Here is a 20,007-nt window from a genome sequence, read left to right on the forward strand (position 1 = left end):
GAATCCGGAGCCGATTCCGGAGCCGATTCCAGAGTAGGTTCCGGAGCCGATTCCGGAGTTGAATCCGGAGCCGATTCCGGAGTTGAATCCGGAGCCGATTCCGAAGTTGAATCCGGAGCCAATTCGGAAGTTAGTTCCGGAGCCGATTCCGGAGTCAATTCCAGAATCGATTCCGAGATCGGCTCTAGAATCGATTTCAGCTTCGGAATCGGCTCCGGAATCAAAATCGTCTCTGGAATATGAATCGACCTGGGAAACGCAATTTGCTCCGGTAACGGAATCAGGCTTGATCCCAGAAATGGAGTTAGCACCGGAATGAGAATTAGTTTTTGAATTGAACTAAGAAGTGTGGGAAGCGAGTACAAGTACAAGTAAATTTTGATTCTTTGCCGCTATTCTATGAAGATGCCGAAACCGACTCCGTTTCGAAGCGAATTCTGATTTCGGAATCAATTCCAATGTCGGAGCTGATTTTGATTTCGGAACCAACTCCGGAACCGATTCCGATTCCGGAGCCGATTCCGGATCCGATTCCAACTCCAAAGCCAATTCCGATTCCGGAGCCGATTCCAGAACCAATTCTGGAGCGGATTCCGAAATCGATTCCGCAAACTGATTCTGGACCTACCATGCGAAATCGAAGCCAGAAAACTTCGGGGCTAGTCGGAATCGATTCCGACGAAATCTTAATTTTTCCCATCACTAGTCTGCAAGTTAAGACATAAGGCGGTCTGGTGGTACAGTCGTTAACTCGTACGACGTAGCACCATGCCCGTCATGGGTTCAAGTCCCGAATAGACCGTGCCCCCATACGTCTATCCTGCTATGGTAACAATAAGTCACTGAAAGCCAAGCTCACTTCACTAGTGGGCAGGCTGGCCTTGACCGAGAGCGGTTGTTGTGCCAAAGAAGAAGTCTGCATGTTAATTTTTATCTTAAATGAATAAGGTGTCAATAAAACAACATTTTTTTTATACAAATAGACATTGTGTCGTCATTTGCCTGACTGCTAGGTGTACTAGTCCAAATAAGAGATACCTGACACGATACGAAGGGCATTCAGTCGCATTGAAAAACTTCAACTCGTTGATTGCAGAGGCAATATCCGCTTCGCATAGGACAGCAACAGACATTGCAACTGCATCAGACATTGAGTCAATCGCGGCTGTGAAGTTGCTATTTGATGGATACCAAAATGTTATGTGAGAAAAACAAACAAATCAAAATGTATGTGACATCAGTGAAAGCAAGAAAAGACAACACGCGACAAGCATTTTTTTATATTTTTTCTTTGTAGTGTAATTATCTTTACTTCTGTGTGTTGGTGTGTTTTGGAAAAAATAATATGACTGCATCTTTGATTATCTGTGGTTATTTTTACAAATTCGTCAAGCCTTAATTTTGCCTATACTGTTTTGATGTTGTTTTTGTTGAGTTTGCTGGTTTTTATTTCCACTTTTGCTTGTTTATACCACGTGCGATTGCTCATCGTCCGCTGGCAATCAAGCGTGAAACTCATCTGGTACGCTTTCTCCATCCATGTCGTCATCAATGATATAAGTCGTTTGGTTTAGTTTTGTTGCCGAATACGCTGATCCCTGCACATCGAATAGATAAGAGTTTGAGCTGAACGAGCAAGAGCCAGATGCAGAGTAGGATGAACTGGACCTGGAGGGGCAAGGGAGGGCTTTAAAACATAAAAAAGGGAGGACCTGATCCTGTCTGCTCTATCCATCCCTCTCCTGCACGAGTGCGATACATTTGTTGTCGTTTGCCACTCGGCGCAGTCGCTCGCTTTGACAGTTCCGGTCGTTTGATCGCCTGCACGGAGCTTGCATAAATCGGTTCCCCATTCTCATGGGTAGGAGGTGGATGAATGGGGGGAAGGGAGGAGGGGGAGTCGTACGCGGAATAGTCTACAGAGCGTATGGTTTACTACTGCTGCTAGTAAGTGCCTGCTGCGCTCTTAGTTGACTGTGGGTCACTCGAGCACGTAGAATATCCAGTAGCCGGCGTTAAAGGCAGCGAAGCTCACGGGAAAGATGACCCGCGAGTACTTGTCGATCACGTTCACGTCCTTGATCTTCGGTATGGACGCCTTGATGACCGAGGCGCCCCGCTTGATCGCGTGCAGCATCTTCGGTCGGCCCTGGCCTGCGGTGGAGAAGCAAACGTGGAGGGTTAGCGCTCGAGCTGAGCGTTTGCAGTTTGGTCTCAACATTACCTCTCGTGCTGCGGTACCGTAGACCACTGCGGGTGCTCGACCCATACGAACGGGCGATGCGGAAGCTCGGTGGGAACTTGGCCGAGTCGACACTGTCGGTCGTGGTGATCGTGTTCGAGTAGTGGCGGTTGCGCAGCGACGCGATCGGACTCATGCGGATGTCCTGCAGCTCGATGATGTCGTCTGCCGAGCAGGTCGAGGTCTTTTCCGTTTTGCCTGTGTGTTTCAACAGCAACAACAAAATCCAAATAATAGAATCAATCAGGAGGCCCAAGATTCAGAAGAAAAAAACTTACCGAACACCTTCCGCTCGGCTTCCTTGTTCTTTTTGCTCTTCTTCTTGGCGCGCGCCCCCCAGTACGTGTAGTTGACGGCGGCGTACTCGAGCAGTGCGGCAAACACGAACACGAAGCACATTACCAGATAGATGTCGATCGCCTTGACGTAGGAGATGCGGGGCAGCGAGCTGCGCACGCCCGTGCTGATGGTGGTCATCGTCAGCACGGTCGTGATGCCGAGCGCCACGCGGGCCGACGTCGCCTCGTGGTTGATCCAGAACGACACCCAGGACAGCATCACGATCAGTATGCTGGGCAGATAGGTTTGGAACACGAAGTAGCCGATGTTGCGCTGCAGCTTGAAGGACAGGGACAGTCGCTGGTAAATGCCGGTGGCTAGCTTTTCCTGCGGGAAGAGGGATAGAGCGTAAAGCGGGTTCTTAGTAGTGATGGGAAAATGGAAGTTTTTGTCGGAATCGATTCCGGCTAGCTCCGCAGCTTTCTGGAATCGATTCCGGATAGTAGCTCCGGAATCAGTTAGCGGAATCGATTCCGGAATCGGAATCTACTTCAAAATTGGTTCCGGAATCGGCTCCAGAATTGATTCCGGAATCGACTAGGGAATCGGAATCGGTTCCAGAATTGATTCCGGAGTCGGATAGAAAATCGGAATCGGTTCCGGAATCGACTCCGGAATCGGAATCGATTCTACAATCGACTCCGGAATCGGTTCCGGAATCAAAATCGGCTCTAGAATTGGAATCGGTTCCGGAATCGAAATCGACTCCCGATTCACAATTGGCTCCTAAATTAGAATCGGCTTTCAAACGAAATCATTTTAATAGGAGGAATTGGCTCCTTCATCGGTTCCGAAATTTTCTCCGGAATCGACTCTGGAATCGGAATCGATTACAACATCAGAATTGGCTCCGGAATTGATTCCGAACACGGAATCGGAATCAGGTAGGTCCGATTCCGAGCTTCCACCACTAGTGCTTAGGCCAATGCCGTGCTGGGATGCTTTTTTTCCAAAAGCTGCTTACCTTCCGATCGTTCGTCTCGTAACCGATGATGGTGAACTGTGGCAGCTCTGCTTCCTCCACCCCGCGGATCGGTGTCGACCGCCAGTACATCACCACGTCCGACACGGTGTAGCCATCTGACAAGTAGGAAAGAAAGACAGATAAGACCATCCTCGCAGTGCCTGGCGCTCGCTCGCTAAGTCGCTGACGCTTACAGCTTTCGATCTCCACCGTGCAGTTCTGCGAGTCGAGCGGATAGTAGTGCAGATCCATCATGCAGGCGAGCGTGGTGGTGAAGCGCATGCCGTACGTGACCGCACCGTCACCCGCCAGCCGGACCAGCTTGTTCCGCTCGGTCACGTCGTGCAGGAAGCTGTTCTTGTCGTTGGCGAAGAACGTGTCCGGTACCCAGATCTTTTCCGCAAAGTCGCCCGACAGCGTAATCACATCGTTCGCCCCGTCGTCCTCTATCATGATCTCGCCGGTTGGATCCTTCTGATTGTCTCCCCACAGGGCGAACGCGTTAAATGCCAGCCGCTCGTCCTTCCAGTACTGGTTTAGGTACATAGTGATAGTGTAATCCTGCCGGTGATTGGAACCATAAAACAAATGTGTCTGGTGGGTTGCTTCTTGTGTATGGAGCGTTGCCACTTACCATATTCACTTCCGAGATTGCATCAAAGCTCGCTATCGTGAGGTCCATCCCCACGTGTAGTGGTTCCCCTGTTTGAAGAGAGAGAGAGAGAGAGAGCGAGAGAAACGATCAGTGCGTGTTGCCTTCCCGCCGGGTCAACTCCACCACACTTACCACCAAAGTTTGGTCTTAGTCGAATGTCATAACCTTCCAGTATACGCGATATTGTCTGTGTTACATTCTCCAGACGGCCAGCCGCCATCGATCTCTGGTGCACGCTGCAAAGAGGAGCGGGCCCCCCCCATCATGTTAGAAAAGTACCACCCGACACCAACGCCCCAAAACAAGCACCGTTTGCAATGCGGATAGCATCACTTTAGGCGCATTCCTGCCTCAAAGTCACCTACCTTCGCAACGCATTGTTGAGTTGTACTGAGTTGAGGAAGCAAAATATCAGAATTTGCCACATGTTTGAATGGTTGATTGACGCGTGTTGCTACCGTTTTGCCCTGCTAGCTTTGGCTAGTAGTGTCCCTATGGTAGGTTTTTGATTTTTTGTTTTTTGTTTTCGTTTTTGTTTAAGTTGCTGAAATTCCAAGCTCGGAGGCGTCCAACCTCGTCCGATCCGTTGCCTATCCACTAAACAAATACAGCCACACAAACACCCTCACACACCGACACATACAGACACGCTCGGCGCGAACACACACACACACACACACACAAACACACCTGAAGAAAAGAAGAGTAAATAGAGTTGTAGAACGTTCAGGAGTTAAGCAACAAGACTCCCATGTCCATGTCCATGTAAGGTGCTCATCAAGTGTAATTAAGTTCCTAGACAGGTGCCTAAGGATGGCAGCACAATACAGGGTTGCCCACGATCTATTGGTTCGTTCCCATCAATTTGTGGTTGCTTCCCAGCTTTTTTTTTTTTTGGTTCAATTCTATTGATATCCAATCCAAACAAAAATCTATGGGATACGATGAATAAATCGTGAGATAAGCCCCAAAAACTTATTGGAACTGACCAATAAATCGTGGAAAACCCTGTAACACTTTGCCCACACCTTGCCAGCCACCTACCAAGCCTAGCGGGATACTGTCCGGTCCCTTACCTGCTTGGTCGTCACGTGTTTGGTGTCATAAGCGTGATCGTGCTAGAGCTTCACCTGCAGTGGCATCTTCAACACATCCCACTGGACACGTTGTTGCAGGAGAGAGTGTCGAGAGGGCGGCACAACAACCGAGTACTATTGCCGCAGATCTCTGGTTTCGTCCGACAGGGAGCAACTTACGCGTTAGTGCATCGCTGGTTGGCAGTAGATCTCTAGAATCGTGGAGCAGTCATCCGGTTTGTTTCTTCACAAGGAAACTTACTCGTCAGCGTAGCTGGACCGATGTGTAAGGAGAGACAATGGTTGAATTTCTTATAAGTATATGGAAGTAAATAAACCGTTTTCAATTTATTCTCCACATCCCATTATCAACAGGTTCGATGATCCTATTTTTGCACCCACCTCCTTAAATTGTAGGTAAGTTGTTCTGGGGTGGACCTACACGGAATCTACACATTTAAAACTGATTGATAGCTATCAGTGAGGACGCTCGGCCCGCGTTACTAGCAGGCAAACCATGACCTCTGAAAGAACCTTCAACCGCATCGGGCGCTTCTCACTAGTCCCGATTTACTATGAAAGCTTTGAACCTCGTCAACCCTGCGAAGCCATTGATTTTGTGACATTGATTCAGGCGCGCGGCGTGACATAAAGCACCATCAGCGGACGTGACTTTCACACAAAGAAACGAAACGAACACACACACACACACACACACACACACACACACACACACGAATGGATGCACACAAGCTCGTTTTCATCTCAGGGGTTTCGGAGGATGGGAAGGAAGGGCAGGCGGGAAGTATGCCCCATGGGAAGGAGGGTGCTTTATTTATTGGCGGAAGGAGCAAAAAAAAACAACATTGGTTGGCCCATCAACTTTGGCTAATCAACTTCGGTGCCAAAACCTTGTCATTTGGACCAAACAATCACTGCCACACTTTCAAATGGCTCGGTGTGTGTGTGTGTGTGTGAGCGTGATAAGGAGAGAATGTGGAGATGTTGTAATGAATTGGTTGTTAGGGTTGATTGATGCATTACATAATTGAATCACTGTAAAGGATTATGTAAACATGCTGCGGTAAGTTGACATCCGAGCGCAGCTCATCAAATGGAGCTACCACGGCGCTGCTTTGTACTGACTTTTGGACCTACGTTCATTATATTGTGCAGAGATCTGACCGAACTTTGACCACCTTAAATTTACACACACACACACAAACACACACACACACACACACACACACACACACACACACACACACACACACACACACCTAAACTCACAGACACAGATTGTGCGCGCGCGTCAACATAAACACCCTTGTCCCGTGGGCAGGACAAAGAGTTTCGTTCTAGCGCTACCGCAGCGTGAACAGAACCGCAGGACCTACAGCGAAACAGCGAACAACACTTACAGCAGAGACGCTTTGGCAGAGGCACATCCGGTGCTGTGTGCTGGGATGTGGATGTTGGGCTGGGCTTGTGGCTGGCTGACCGCTCGAACGGGCAGACGGGCAATGGGCTGGCGATGCTCTTTTTGTTGTTGCCGTTGTTGTTGTGGTTGTGGCCACCTATTTGGCAGGAACGGCGGTCTGTGCGGTCTCGCAGGAACAGCTGCAAGCTAGTGGAACGCACGGCCACCTACGCTGTACGCACTAATGAACACTGGGCCACAGAGCACAGAGCAGCATTTTTGTTGTTGTTGTTGTTGTTGTTTGGTTCGTTCCCCTCGGTGCGTGATCAGCATCCGCCGTGCGACTGCACATCACTCGTGTGATAACGCGAAACAGTATCTGAGCTTGAGTTCTTGGTACCTCGCGCTTCACCGCTGAATGGGAGGAAGCAGAGCCTGCAAGCGAAACGGACCAAGCAGCAGCAGCAGCAGCAGCAGCAGCAACCACAACAACAACCTTCCCACAGCGCACAATACACAAAGATACGGCACAGGCACAGGAATGACAAGGATCGCTCGGGAGCTTTGGATGCTGCTGCTGGGTACGTGCGCGAGCGGGCCTGAGCGGGAGCAGACTATGCAGATAGCAAAAGGGCGAAAGGAAAAGGCAGAGAACTTTTCAGCGACTCCGTACCCGGTAGGAAGGGGAATGGTGCGACCAGGGCAGGGCAGGTGGCTGAGATCCTGTTCTGTTCTCCCCCATTTTGCTGTCGGCTTTCGGCGGGCACCGCTCCGTTCGCCGCTAGAGCGAGACGCACTGGCGTCGGCGAGAGCCAACCATCCCGGAGAGCGAACCGTCCGTTATCCGAAACAGATGGCTCCATCGACGGGACGGGCCAGTCGCACAAGCCCCAACCATTCTGCACAGCATCCGCACAGCGAAGCACACAAGCCCGTGTGCTCGTTCTCGCATGCGCCACACAGCTTACGCGAGAGCCACCAGCGCTGTGTTCGCCCCGTCCCGGTCGCGAACTGACAGGCGGAAAAACGGCTGCCTGAAGCAGTTTCTCGTGTCCCTTTTTGTTCAAACTGTGGGGCAGCTTTTTTTTGTTTGTTTGTTGTTGTTGCTTGGCTTTCCTTTGCTCGCTGCCTCGTGGATAGTAATTTGCTTAAGGTGTGTGCGAGCTTCCCGCTACTACATCCGGACCCGTACGAATTCCGGTCGGAAGTGTCAGCTTTGTAGAGGGTAGACGTGGGTTTTGCTTCTTTTTTCTTTTCCTGAAGCCAGTAAACCGCAATGTTACTATTTTGTGCCATAACACACACACACACAATCCAGCTAAAACCGAGGGATTACGAAAGTATGCTTAACAAGCACGATAATAACCGCGTATTGCATACTATTAGGCGCACACGAATCCAAAGCAGCAAAAACCCCCATTCTCTCTAGGTGCAAGCTTTCTTTGCTTAAGCTGGTCAAACACACCAACCAGGCGTGTTGTGTTCTGCTATCAACTAGCTTTTCTTCTCTCTCTCCCACCCCATTCCCCCCCTCCCTTCCCAGATGTGTAGGAAGCGCACGGTATTTGCTGAGCCTCCACACGACTGTCGGCACGTTTTATTGCTTTACTTTATTTTCCAATATCCCAAAGTCTTGCTGGTGTACTTTCCGTCTTTCCTCCTCTCGATCTCTAAACACAGCGATGGAGATAGAGAGAAAGAGAGAAAGAGAGAGAGAGAGAGAGAGAGAGAGAGAGAGAGAGAAAGATAGAAGCGAAACTGCGGGGTGAGATACAGAAAGGCACTGGCACACTGCTTAGTCATGGCTTTTTGTTTTAGGGATCGGGTTCTCGTTATTTTAAAATTAATTATTCATCCACTTTCCGCAATGCTCTACCGTCCTCTCTGCTGGTACGCGCTGTTCACTCCGTCATGGGCGTGAAATATTGTTTCCTTATTGGTCCAACGTTTGTCATCGCTGGTGTGTATGTTGTCCTACCGGCGCGCGTTATCTCTGCTTGGAATGTCCTTTAGCGACACTTTGAATGCTGGCACCAGTGTGTTGTCTTGAGCAGACTGTGTATGCTACGCGCTGGGTGCTTCAAGCAACATGATAATTCCTCAATCAGCTGTCTTTAGTTAATGGATCAAATGTTTCAAGAGCATTTCTACCAGTGCTTCCAATATTTCAAAAAACAATACCTTAATCTTGAAGGCATTCTAGCCTGAAGCTCGTAGTAACAGATCAGTAGGGCGATGTACTGCAACAGTCTTGCAAAACAATCATTGAGAATGCAGAGACTACGACTCAACGACACCAATTTCAAATTTCTCGGTGTCCGCTCGTTTGCTGCTCCACAGATAATGCAATTCTGTAGTACACTCCGTGGCACAGTCGCTTTGATCTGTGTTGCTTGTGGTAGGATAGAAACACACCCACACATACCGCAGCTTAAAAGTAGAAATAACAAAACCGGGTTTTTCGTTACAACAAAGGTGTCCCCTTGTTGGCTGCACATTCCCGACCACGCCAAGAAGCTGCGCTTTGCAGGACGGCGTTCCGGAGCGCATTTCTGCTGGGCAAAAGAATCTCAAGCCCGGCGAAGAATGCAGCCCGGCGTGCTGAGGCTGGGCTTGAGATATTGCAATTATCCACCACCGACACCGGTGGAAGCGCGGAGACACAGAGCGGCACAATCTTAGCATACTAACCGGCAGGTATACATGCAGGCGTTAGGTTGTGTCGAACTAGGGCACACTCTTGCAGGACCATCACAGCCGTTTAAAATACGGCTGCCGCCACCACAACAGAGCGCTGGGCGTGGATGCGAAATGCGGACCGACCGGCTACAATACGACCACCGACCGCCGTCAGCACAATGGTCAGCACGGGCAACACACGATCGGCATTGTGCTGGGCGCGCAAAGTTGGGACGATTTAGGATTTAGGTTTCTGTTTTAATGCGCCTTTAATCGTCTAATGGATTGCAATCTCGGTACATTGGTCGCAACGGCTACGGAAGGCGGGGATTACATTACACTTCTTGTTCTAGAAGATTTTAGGAGTTTAAAAAACATTTTGGGTTTAGTTGTTCAGAATGTATCAATGAATATAGATCTACTTAATAAATTTTCACAAAAAATCGGCTATTTAAATATCAAAAGCGAATAATTGAAGGGAGCATGTTCAGGAAAATGTGAAAGAACCGCTGGTTTGAAAAAAAAAAACAGCAAGAAACACTGACATGAATGTATGATTTTGAAAGATGAAATCATTGAACGTAGCACTGTTTCAGAATTGTTTGTTGTCACTCCAGAGCTAGAAGACTGTACTTGATTTGAATTCGACTTTTCACGAGCTTTAGTGGTATTTTATTTTTGTTTGGTTAGTTGTTACTTTACAGTCGTAGCCGCTAAATGTTGATTCTCACTCACGTATTTTTGTCTCGAAGGCACCAATTTTTGACAGCATGTCACGATTTTTGCCTCGAAGGCATCAATTTTTGACTGTGAGTCAGTAGCTTTATTTACAAAATTTTACGTAATCTCTGAAACTGTGTGTTCTGAAATGATTGAAATTAAGTTAAATAGTAAATAATTTTATTGATAGAATTTCAAAGAAAACAATTGTTTTGCCAATTTTGGAAGTTTTAATGGAGTGAAAAAAATTGGCATGTATTTTCAGCTGTAAACAAAAGCTTTAGAATTTCTAAAATTTCATCTTTTTTTTTCAACAAACAATCAATTTACACATTTTTTTGTATTTTTTATGAGATGTAAGATAACAATTGTTACAAATCTGCTTAAATACGTTGTAAAATATTCATAATTCTAACAAAAATAAAAAATTGATGACTTACAGACAAAAATAGGTGCGTTAGAGTGAAAAATTGATGCGCACTGTCAAAAATTGATGCCTTATAGGCAAAATTAGGTGGCAACTACTGTATGTTAAAATTTGGGAAAACTATATGAGTAGTAAAAATGGATCAATAGAACTGCATTGTAGCTAAATGGCACCATGTGACTGTGAAACTCTTTGCAAAAGACAAGAAAACATGTTGTACCTATATATATATAAGTTAATTAGACCTGAAATATCGTACCCAGGTTGTCCCTAAGACACATGTGGACATGTGGACTGTATGTGGACTTTAATTTGGCATGAAATGGTACTCTTAAGTCATTTATTTTTTTTTTATTCTGACAAAATACAGTCAACTCTCTCTTATTTGAGAGACGATGGGACTATCGAATACAGGGTTTCCCACGATTTATTGGTTGGTTCCCGTTAATTTTTGGTTGGTTTCCATATTGTTTTGGTGCGTTCCCGCAATTTTTGGCCGTTTCCCAGAACTTTTTGAGGCAAACGTATTGATATCCAATCGGAAAATACCAATAAATTATGGGAACGAACCAAAAATCTATGGGATACGATAAAAAAAAACTCGTGGGAACGCACCAATAAAATCATGGGAACTGACCAATCAATCGTGGGAAACCCTGAAAGAGGGGTTTTCAAGTTACAGAGGTTGAAAGTGAATGAAAAGTCCATGCAAACTACAAAGAGACAGAACATTTAGTATGCATCCTTGACTGTTGCTATAGGAATCTTTGAACATCCTTGACTGCAAATTGGAGCATACATCATTCAATCACCATGGCAACACCATACACAAATAAGCGGGGTACAGATTTCAGAGGTTTTCCGAATTAGAGGAACAAAAATGTACTGAAAATGAAGGGACTGTGAAAAATGTTCTAATAAGAAGAGTTTTTCAAATTGGAGAGATTTTAAATAAGCGAGGGTGCACCGTAGTACAATGTTGTAGACAAAATTCGAAATTTCAAAATTGCATCAGCTGAAAAGGCAATATCGTAGCCCACAGCCCTTTTTAAATCCCACGAAGCATTGTTGAGCTACTGGTTGCAACGGTGCACGCTGCTAAGAATACACCCAGTGAAGCATGAGCATCGTCCGATTCAATTCTTTCCCCCAACTATCCTGTATCATGCTCCAGTACGAACTCCATAATGAACATTCCCCCGTGGTGGACCTCCGCTACCAACACCCGCCGGGACACCCGGTTGGGGGTGGATCCTCCGGAATACTCGTTTGTTTCCCACAGCTTTCGCCAGTACGCATTTGTGACGAATTTGCATCCATTTGATTGCACCGATGCATAATGCGCTTGGCCCAATTTTTCCTGTGCCCCCTCCCGCAATGCTGCGCTTCCCCGTCGCCGCGCCCAGCGGTTGCAACATTTTGCTGACGGATTTTTCGGATTCCAATCATCTCGTATGCCTTTTGACATTACTTCATTTCACCTTTCAGAAACACATGCGCCACCCGAGTGACGAAACGGTTTCCTCGTTTTGCTGCTGCTGTTGTTCGGTGGATGCATTTAAGCGCTTTTTGGGTCGAAAAATGATTTCCCTATGCCCTATTGTACGTCTTACGGTGTGGGTGTGTGTGTGTGTGTGTGTGGCTGCTGTGTGCGGACGCAATGGAGGAAAAACGGAGGCAAATGCTCGTTCAAACGGTTCGCCAACGTTATTATGTTTCGTTTTGCCATTATGCATTGCCAAGCGGAATGACATGTTTGTGTGGCGGTGTATCCCCATCAGGGAGTGGGAGACGGTGGGGGTTCTACCGCGCACAACCCCCCGTCCCTTCCTTTCCATTTTTGCCTTTCCGTGCCGAGCGAGCGTGTAAAAGATGAAGGGATGGTTTGAAGAAAAGCGCACAAAACAAAACCAAACACAAAAAAACGCCAAGGAAGAAGCAAGCAAGCCAGTGAATTCTGGTTGAGGGTGAGGCTGAGGCGGATGGTGTAACCCTGTGTAAAGGGTTTGCAGGGAGCACGCAAGGAACCTGCACGGCTGTGTGTAACTGCTGCGAAATTGCAAGTGTACTGAACACACAACAACAACAACAAAAAACCCGCCACTGGAAAAATGAAAGCGACAGCAATCGCTCTTATCCTGCGAGAGAAGGAGAGGGGGTGAAGAAGAGGAAGAGGGGGTAAGAAAGGGTTTCACGTGGGAAAGAGTCGGTTGCTTTCGGTGGGTGGTTCCCATTGTAGGCAACACTGCTGACAAGGGAAATAGATCACAAACCAGCCAGCATCGCTTCCCACCCGCAACCAATGTGGACGAAACCGCACACACACACACACGAAGAGAAGAATTTGTGTGAGTGTATGCGAGCAAGGAGCGAGCGAGCAGACGACCCAAGCAGGCCGAGCCTGCCTGAGCGGGATGGAGCGTTAGCAGCGCAAACGACGGTATCGCTAACGTCTGGCACAGGCGGGCGCTGGGCACAGTTTGAAATTGGTCGGCGCGAGAACGCACGTGCTCGCCCAGCTGCGGTCGCCCGGTCCACGGTCGTAAAGCGTGATTTGCATGAATCTGCACACAGCTGCGAGGGGCGTAGGACGCACTGGGCTGTGATCGTGTGTCCTGGCTGGCCGCTACGGGTGCGTCCAGAGTGTCCAGTGTTGGCGCGTGTAGACGACGCGTCTCGCGAGCTTCCCAAGCCGTGATCGCGAGCATCCCGAGCGAAACAGTGTCCTTCGCCGCTCAAGGTTAGTGAGAATTAGCGACAAAAGTAAGCGCCAACGATCGACCATTGCCATCAATCAACTGCGAACACTCGCAAACATTTTTAGTGCATGACAGCCCAAACCAAATTCAAACTCCAAAATTATTTGTTCCAGTGTGGATTACAAGCGTGTTCAAATTTCCTTCCCTTGCCATCCCCGGAAAGGCATGAATAAATGTTTCCCCCTTTTTCTCACACCGTTCCAGCATGGCACACGCCGCGGTTCGTTTGCTCGTCCTCGCCTTCGTGCTGCTGCCGGCGTAAGTATTAGTAAGCGAACTCGAATAATTGATGCACCTAATCGGGTCTCACCAATCGGGTAAACAATCAAACTGAAGCAGTGTCAGCTGTGCACCAATCCCGACCGCCTAATTGTCCGACCGCCTAAGTACCGCACGGTGATAATTGCTCAGTGTGCAGTGGTGTTTACAGCGCTGGCGTGGCATTTACTTTTTAATTGTTCTATCCATTTCCATCGTGAGTGCCTTCGTGGCGCCCTTCCAGAGCCTTGCTACACAAAATTTGGCTCAATTGCATGTGCATCCACACCACGGCCGAAACCATCCAGGCCATAATTGACGCATTCACAGTGCCTGCCAGTGCACTGCGGCCCGCGCGCGCACACCTTGACAGGACGCGTGCCGCTGGCGGACCGTGCCGTCCGGTTAAGCGGCCGTAAGGACACTTGGCCCAATAGCGTAGGCTTTCTTTATCGATTTTTAAACTGTGCTTCTTGCTTTACTCTCACTTTCCTCTCACTCTCACTCACTCGCCTGCACGCAAACGGTAGTTGCTTTCTCGATGCAATTCCCTCCAGCATCCTTGTCCTTTACGTTCGTTTCTTCCTTTTGTGCTAAATCCACTTGCAATTTGCCTTGTGCCCTTTCTGCCCATTATTAAGCCTTGCATCGGTCCATTTACTGCACAGCCCTGACCACCTGCACCACCCCCCGTTCTCATCCGTTAAAAGAAGGGGGAGGTTTTTGTCCACTTTAATGCCGATTTATACCGCCCTTCTCGGCAAACGCGTGATGAAGTGTGAGTGAGACGCTCAAGCATTCTCGGGCCCCGTAACGGGTTTAACTGGTCTAATTACATTTAAGTGGGTTCCTGCCTCGAGTGCTGCAGTTGAGACGGCAATTAGTAGTTTGCACCCAAAAGCGAAACGAGCGCCCGAATGCCCTCTCTGCCATCCCCCCCTCTGTCTTCTGGGTTCAATCCCTCAGGCTTAACACTTCACTGTGCCCACTAAACTGTGTCCCGCAGTGACCCCGGAACAGGGAACCAGGGAAACAGTGTCCGTGCGGACGGTACAGACCGTGCACAACGGAAAGACAAAGCCGAACACCAAGCAGGAAGGGAGGGTTTTTTTGTTGAGCAAAAGAGGGGGAAAGAGGTTACTGTTTCAGGATACAGAAACAGGGGAACAAGTTCTTCGTGTAAGTGTGGTTGCGTAAGAAAGTTAAACCTACCTACAGGCGAACGAAGTGTGGGCATCGGACATCAGACGCAAAACAGGATGTTGGTGACTTCTAGGTCTGCCATCCTCACAGCTCGTACACACTGCGCGTTCCGAAATGAGGTCGTGAAAAGGCAGCGCAATGAACTTGGCGGGACATCACGCAGATATGAAGACAGTTTCCGTTGCATTAACCCAGCTTTATTCTTTTCTGCGGAAGAATAGATCAATATCGATAGGGATATTTTAACCGGAGCATGCTTTCGAAATCAGGCAATGAAAAATAGAATCTAGCTCCGAATGTCCGGTTTTGATTCGACTCCGACAGTTCCTGACAAATCTCGACGAATCCAGGTCGAACATGGCTGGAAAAAGTTTTCTGAACTTGAATGGCCCTGGATGCCTCTGGACTGTTCAGGACGGCTAGGAATGTTTCCAAATAAGTGTCGATAAGCAGGCACCAAGACCTCTTTTGAACACTGGTTGACGGGTTCATCGAAACGGGTGTGAAAACTCTAATTTTAAAGCATCACACCTGTTTGGATTGATCAGGACTCACACAGACTCACACAGCCAAAGCCGTAGAGAGTTGTGTGGAATATTTGAGAGTCATCCGAAGTCAGAGTCTGAGTCGTCACTTGATGAGTCACTTGTAGTCTTCCTGTCCAGAGTTGTCGAAATTCATCAGGAATTAAATCATGTAGGTTAATCAAGGCAAAACTATCCAGAGCCGTTTGGGATCATTTAGAGTCGTCTGGAGTCATCCGGACTCATGCGGGATCGTCTAGACTCATTTGGAAGAGTCGTCTGAATTCATCCTCGATCTCGTTTGAATTCGTTCTAGACGACTCACACAGAATCGGGCTCGTTCGAAATCATCCGGACTTATAGGGAGTCGTCCAGGCTCATCTCGATTCATCAGAAATCGTCTGGACTCATATGCATTCGTTTGCGGACTCTTCGGAATTTGCCCAGAATAGTCTCAGATTGTTCCTATCCATTACTACAATATAGCTGCCGGATGATTTCTCTCATTTCATATTTTTGCTTATCTATGCTTCAAATTATTATTTGCTGCGTTAGTTTCTTCGCCCTAACTAAGCAAACTGCAGCCAGCACGCTTAACCAACACAGCTCTATCGACAAGAGACGAATCGTTGCCTCAAACACATCTATCGATGATGAGGGAAGTCTCGTTGGGAAAAAGTACAAATTCTTCTACCTCGTTCCAAGGTAATCAGCATCTCTCTTCCCAGCCCGAACAAGTTCCAATCTTCTCATCCTCTGCTCAATCCGTAATGTCCCTCAGTATCGAGCTATTGAAGTACACGCCTGCCGCTGGATATAATGCAACCCATCTCCAACCCATCGTTACCGGCCCGGTCAGTCATCGGAACGCCTCCCAGGCCAAAGTGCTGCTGCTCGCACCATCCTTTGTGGCACTTGGGGCCGGCGGTTCCCAGGCCCGCAACCGGCTTACCGATACGGACCAGCACCGCCTGTCGGTGGAGCTGCACAAGCTGCGCCATTTTGCCACCATCGCCGGGGTACAGCCGAGCAGCACTGGCAGTAAGCAGCGCTCCAATCCACGCACCTTACTGGATAGCGACGAGCCGGCACGGGAACACAACGCATCTAGGTACCGTGCGTTATCGCCGGACGCCGGTCTTCACACAGGCCACGGCTCTAACCGGTACTACATCTATACCGATCCTATACGTCCTCGAGGACTCGAGGCAGAACCGGAGACGGATGACGGTGTCCAGCGGCAAAGGGCAGACGGAGCAACACGGAACGAAAGAGAGCGTCCGGTGGCATCGCATGTATATCACCGACAGGCACGATCGTTCAACAGTACTGAGGAGGAGCCCGGGGAGCGGGAGAAGAGCGATCGCTTCAAACGCCGCAGTGCCGTGGACGATATGTTAAGCAAGAACATTACGATCATACTGGAGAATCTGCTGAAGCGATACGAAAACTCACAAATGCCAACGCATGGACAAGGTAAAACGCATGTTGGGAAATTAAGAATGTACTTTACATGACTCTTGGAAGTGGTTGCTAAAGATATGATTACTCTTTTTGCCTGCAGGTGTACCTACCTTAGTGCAAACCAACATACTTATACGAAGCATGGGCCCAGTGTCCGAACTCGATATGGTGAGATGATGTTGTGCCACAACAGTTTCTTACTAAATCTTCTAGACAGTAGCGGGTCTTAATTCAACTACGCCTCTCTTATTGGCTTCCATGCATGCAGGATTACTCGATGGATTGCTACTTTCGGCAGTACTGGCGCGATAAGCGGCTCAGCTTTCGCGGCCCGATCAAGAGCCTGTCGCTCAGTATCAAGATGCTGGAGCGCATCTGGCGCCCGGACACGTACTTCTACAACGGCAAGCATTCGCACGTGCACACGATCACCGTGCCGAACAAGCTGCTGCGCCTGAGCCAGGATGGTGAGATACTGTACTCGATGCGGCTCACGATTAAGGCGTCCTGTCTGATGGAGCTGCGCAGTTTTCCGATGGACCGGCAGTCCTGTCCGCTGGTGCTGGGTAGCTATGCCTACTCCCGCCAGCAGCTGGTGTACCAGTGGAAGGATGAGGACTCGGTCAACTTCGTGCCGGGCATGACGCTCAGCCAGTTCGATCTGATGAGCTTCGGGCAGAAGAACTACACGTTCATTAGGCGCGAGGGCGAATTCTCCGTCCTGCACGTGTCGTTCAATCTGCAGCGCCACACCGGCTACTTCCTGATACAGGTGTACGTGCCGTGCATTCTGATCGTGGTGCTGTCGTGGGTGTCGTTCTGGATTCACCGAGAGGCGACCAGCGATCGGGTCGGGCTGGGCATCACGACCGTGCTGACGCTGTCCACCATTAGTTTGGACTCGCGCACCGATCTGCCGAAGGTGCGGTACGCCACCGCCCTCGACTGGTTTCTGCTGATGAGCTTCTTCTACTGTATCGCAACACTGCTCGAGTTTGCCGGCGTGCACTATTTCACCAAGGTATCCGGTCGTTCTCGAGGTTGCTCTTGTATGCTCTTTATAGTGTTGTAATATCTCAACCCTGTCTCCGGTACAGGTCGGCAGTGGTGAGATACCGCTGGACGAGGAGGAATGGGAAGACATGGAGGGTGTGGAGGAGATACGGGACCTGCCGACGCTGCAGCAGCATCTCAGCACGGCCGCCGCGATCGAGTCACCGCGGCTGCTCGCTGCCCGGCGCCGCAGCTCCCTGATCTGTCCCATCTACAACGACCCGACGCACATGTTCAAGCCGACCTCGTCCCACCTGTCCACGATGGAGCGCACCACGCAGACGGAACCGCCGAAGGAGCCGACCTGGAAGCAGGTCTGGCTGTGCTTCCTCGGGGATGACCAGTTCCGACGCCGCCGGCAGCGGGAAGCTTCAGCCCGAGGTAGCAGTGCTTGAGCTGGCGCGAAAAATCAATAACGCAACGGTGTGGTTGTCGCTTTCTCTTGCAGGTGGCGGTACGCGGCACATTAACAGCGTATCGCTCATCGATCAGGCGGCACGCGTTCTATTCCCGGCGTCGTTCACGTTTTTCAACATACTCTACTGGCTCGTCTACTACACGTACCAGGCCGACTTCACCTGGACACCGTTGAAGGAGGTTTAAAGCTCGCCTCACCCGCCATTCGCCGACATTTCGCGTAAGTAGAACATTCTTCACATGTCGTATACACCGGCGGTAGGGGTAAATATTCCGCACGAGAAGCTTTGAGTTTTGACAGGGTGAAGCAAGAGCTTCCGAAGCGCAGGGAAATTCCTCCCTTAAACAACCGGCATGCCAGCATAGTGTGTAATGCGTACAATGAACCATCTTAACGGTGGAAGCTGCTTGCAAAGGGACAGGATGAAACAACGGAAAAATGAAATGTATAATTTCCCTGTACTATTTATGAAAGCTAATTTGCCAGCGTTCGCGTAGCAGTAGTTTGCAATTGAAAGGATCCAGTAATTGCCAGCCAGCACCAGGAAGCTAAAGTCAACTAATCGAAATTTTAAGCACTCCGTCTCAGAGAAAGCCGTATCCGAATTCAACCCGAAACAGGTTTCCATCCAAACAAATCATAGCCCAATGGTTTCAACTCGAAACAGGATAGTCAAGGTAAGAAAAATATACCAAACATTTTGAGCGTCTGTTAAGTATTGTAAAGAAAAGGGAAAGTGGAAGAGAAAAAGCGCATCTTTGTATACAAAACCCAGTAGCCCGAAACGCGAGCTTCCTCCTTATTCCCACAGGTCGATAATAGCAAAGAACGTTGGTTAATGTGTGTAAAACGATTAGCAAATAAACTGGCACGTGTTGAAGCAATGATGACGTTCGTTTCATGCTCTTTTGGCTCGTGTGACGGGGTTGGTGTGTACAGGAGTGTATACGATATGCGGAAAGCATTTGGTAATTTCATTTGTCTGTAAAATAATTGATTCCAGGGCCACAATAATGCCAGAACGTTCAATCTGGAATCATGGCAATTTTCTAAAACATATTCCAAGTCTTGTTTCGTTCTTTGATGAGATTAAACTCTAGTATCTTTTTTTATTTTTGTTTTTTTTTTTTTAGTTTTAATTGTTACAAAGTCAACTGAGTCTGAGTTCATACTGGTTTTGGAACTATGTCCTGACCCAGATTTGTCCCGGAACTAATTCTGAACCTGCCCTCGAAATATCACCAACCCATAACGATGATCAACCTGATCCTGCACCCATTCCGATCCTGGAACTTGTAAAGAATGTCACGATGTAATAACAATATTCCTTACTAAAATTGGAGGGCTGTAACGTTCGTAATAGTGATAGGAAAACGGAGTCGGTTCTACCCGATTCCGATTCCGTATTCGGAATCAATTCCGGAGCCGATTCCGATACTGGAATCGATTCCAATACCGGAGTCAATTCCGGAGCCAATTTCGGAGCCGATTCTGGAGTTGACTCCGGAGCCGATTCCAGAGTTGACTCCGGAACCGATTCGGTAGTTGACTCCGGTGCCGATTCCCGAGTCGGCTCTGGAATCGATTCCGCGATTAGAATCGGCTCCGAAGTCAGAATCGGCTCCGGAATCGGAATTGACCTGGGAATCGCTCGGGAATCTAGAACTAATCGGAATTAGTACTTGAATTGAAAAAAAAAGAAGATTTGGAAGCGAAATCAGTCTGGGAATCTCCATGAGAATGGATCTAATGGAATACAATATAATGGAAACAAGTAAATTGTTTGCAGTTATCAATACGTAGTAT

At 48.5% G+C, this 20,007-nt stretch overlaps 2 protein-coding genes across 4 annotated transcripts; one reads left to right on the plus strand and one right to left on the minus strand.

The window, feature by feature from the left end:
- Positions 1 to 1,264: 1,264 nt before the first annotated feature.
- Positions 1,265 to 7,405, minus strand: LOC120906627 (gamma-aminobutyric acid receptor subunit beta-like). Of its 2 annotated transcripts, none has more exons than XM_040318436.1 (10): positions 6,698 to 7,405; positions 5,277 to 5,550; positions 4,566 to 4,890; positions 4,333 to 4,436; positions 4,180 to 4,247; positions 3,740 to 4,106; positions 3,546 to 3,661; positions 2,521 to 2,908; positions 2,225 to 2,440; positions 1,265 to 2,154 (listed from the first exon to the last, which is right to left on the minus strand). In XM_040318436.1, the coding sequence occupies exons 3-10, from the start codon at positions 4,625 to 4,627 to the stop codon at positions 1,982 to 1,984; spliced, it is 1,494 nt and encodes a 497-aa protein (XP_040174370.1). In that variant the 5' UTR covers positions 4,628 to 4,890; positions 5,277 to 5,550; positions 6,698 to 7,405; the 3' UTR covers positions 1,265 to 1,981. The 2 variants fall into 2 exon arrangements, with proteins under 2 accessions (XP_040174370.1, XP_040174371.1); XM_040318437.1 differs by lacking the exon at positions 6,698 to 7,405 and adding an exon at positions 5,679 to 6,466.
- A 5,612-nt stretch (positions 7,406 to 13,017) lies between these two features.
- Positions 13,018 to 19,088, plus strand: LOC120906625 (gamma-aminobutyric acid receptor subunit alpha-6). 2 transcript variants are annotated; one of them, XM_040318427.1, is made up of 8 exons: positions 13,018 to 13,262; positions 13,486 to 13,539; positions 15,822 to 15,971; positions 16,048 to 16,742; positions 16,831 to 16,898; positions 16,999 to 17,751; positions 17,828 to 18,167; positions 18,232 to 19,088. In XM_040318427.1, the coding sequence occupies exons 2-8, from the start codon at positions 13,487 to 13,489 to the stop codon at positions 18,384 to 18,386; spliced, it is 2,214 nt and encodes a 737-aa protein (XP_040174361.1). In that variant the 5' UTR covers positions 13,018 to 13,262; position 13,486; the 3' UTR covers positions 18,387 to 19,088. The 2 variants fall into 2 exon arrangements, with proteins under 2 accessions (XP_040174361.1, XP_040174363.1); XM_040318429.1 differs by having other exon boundaries at positions 17,828 to 18,164.
- Positions 19,089 to 20,007: the final 919 nt, after the last annotated feature.

The sequence above is a fragment of the Anopheles arabiensis genome, chromosome X (assembly GCF_016920715.1).
Source record: "Anopheles arabiensis isolate DONGOLA chromosome X, AaraD3, whole genome shotgun sequence".
NCBI lineage: Eukaryota > Metazoa > Arthropoda > Insecta > Diptera > Culicidae > Anopheles > Anopheles arabiensis.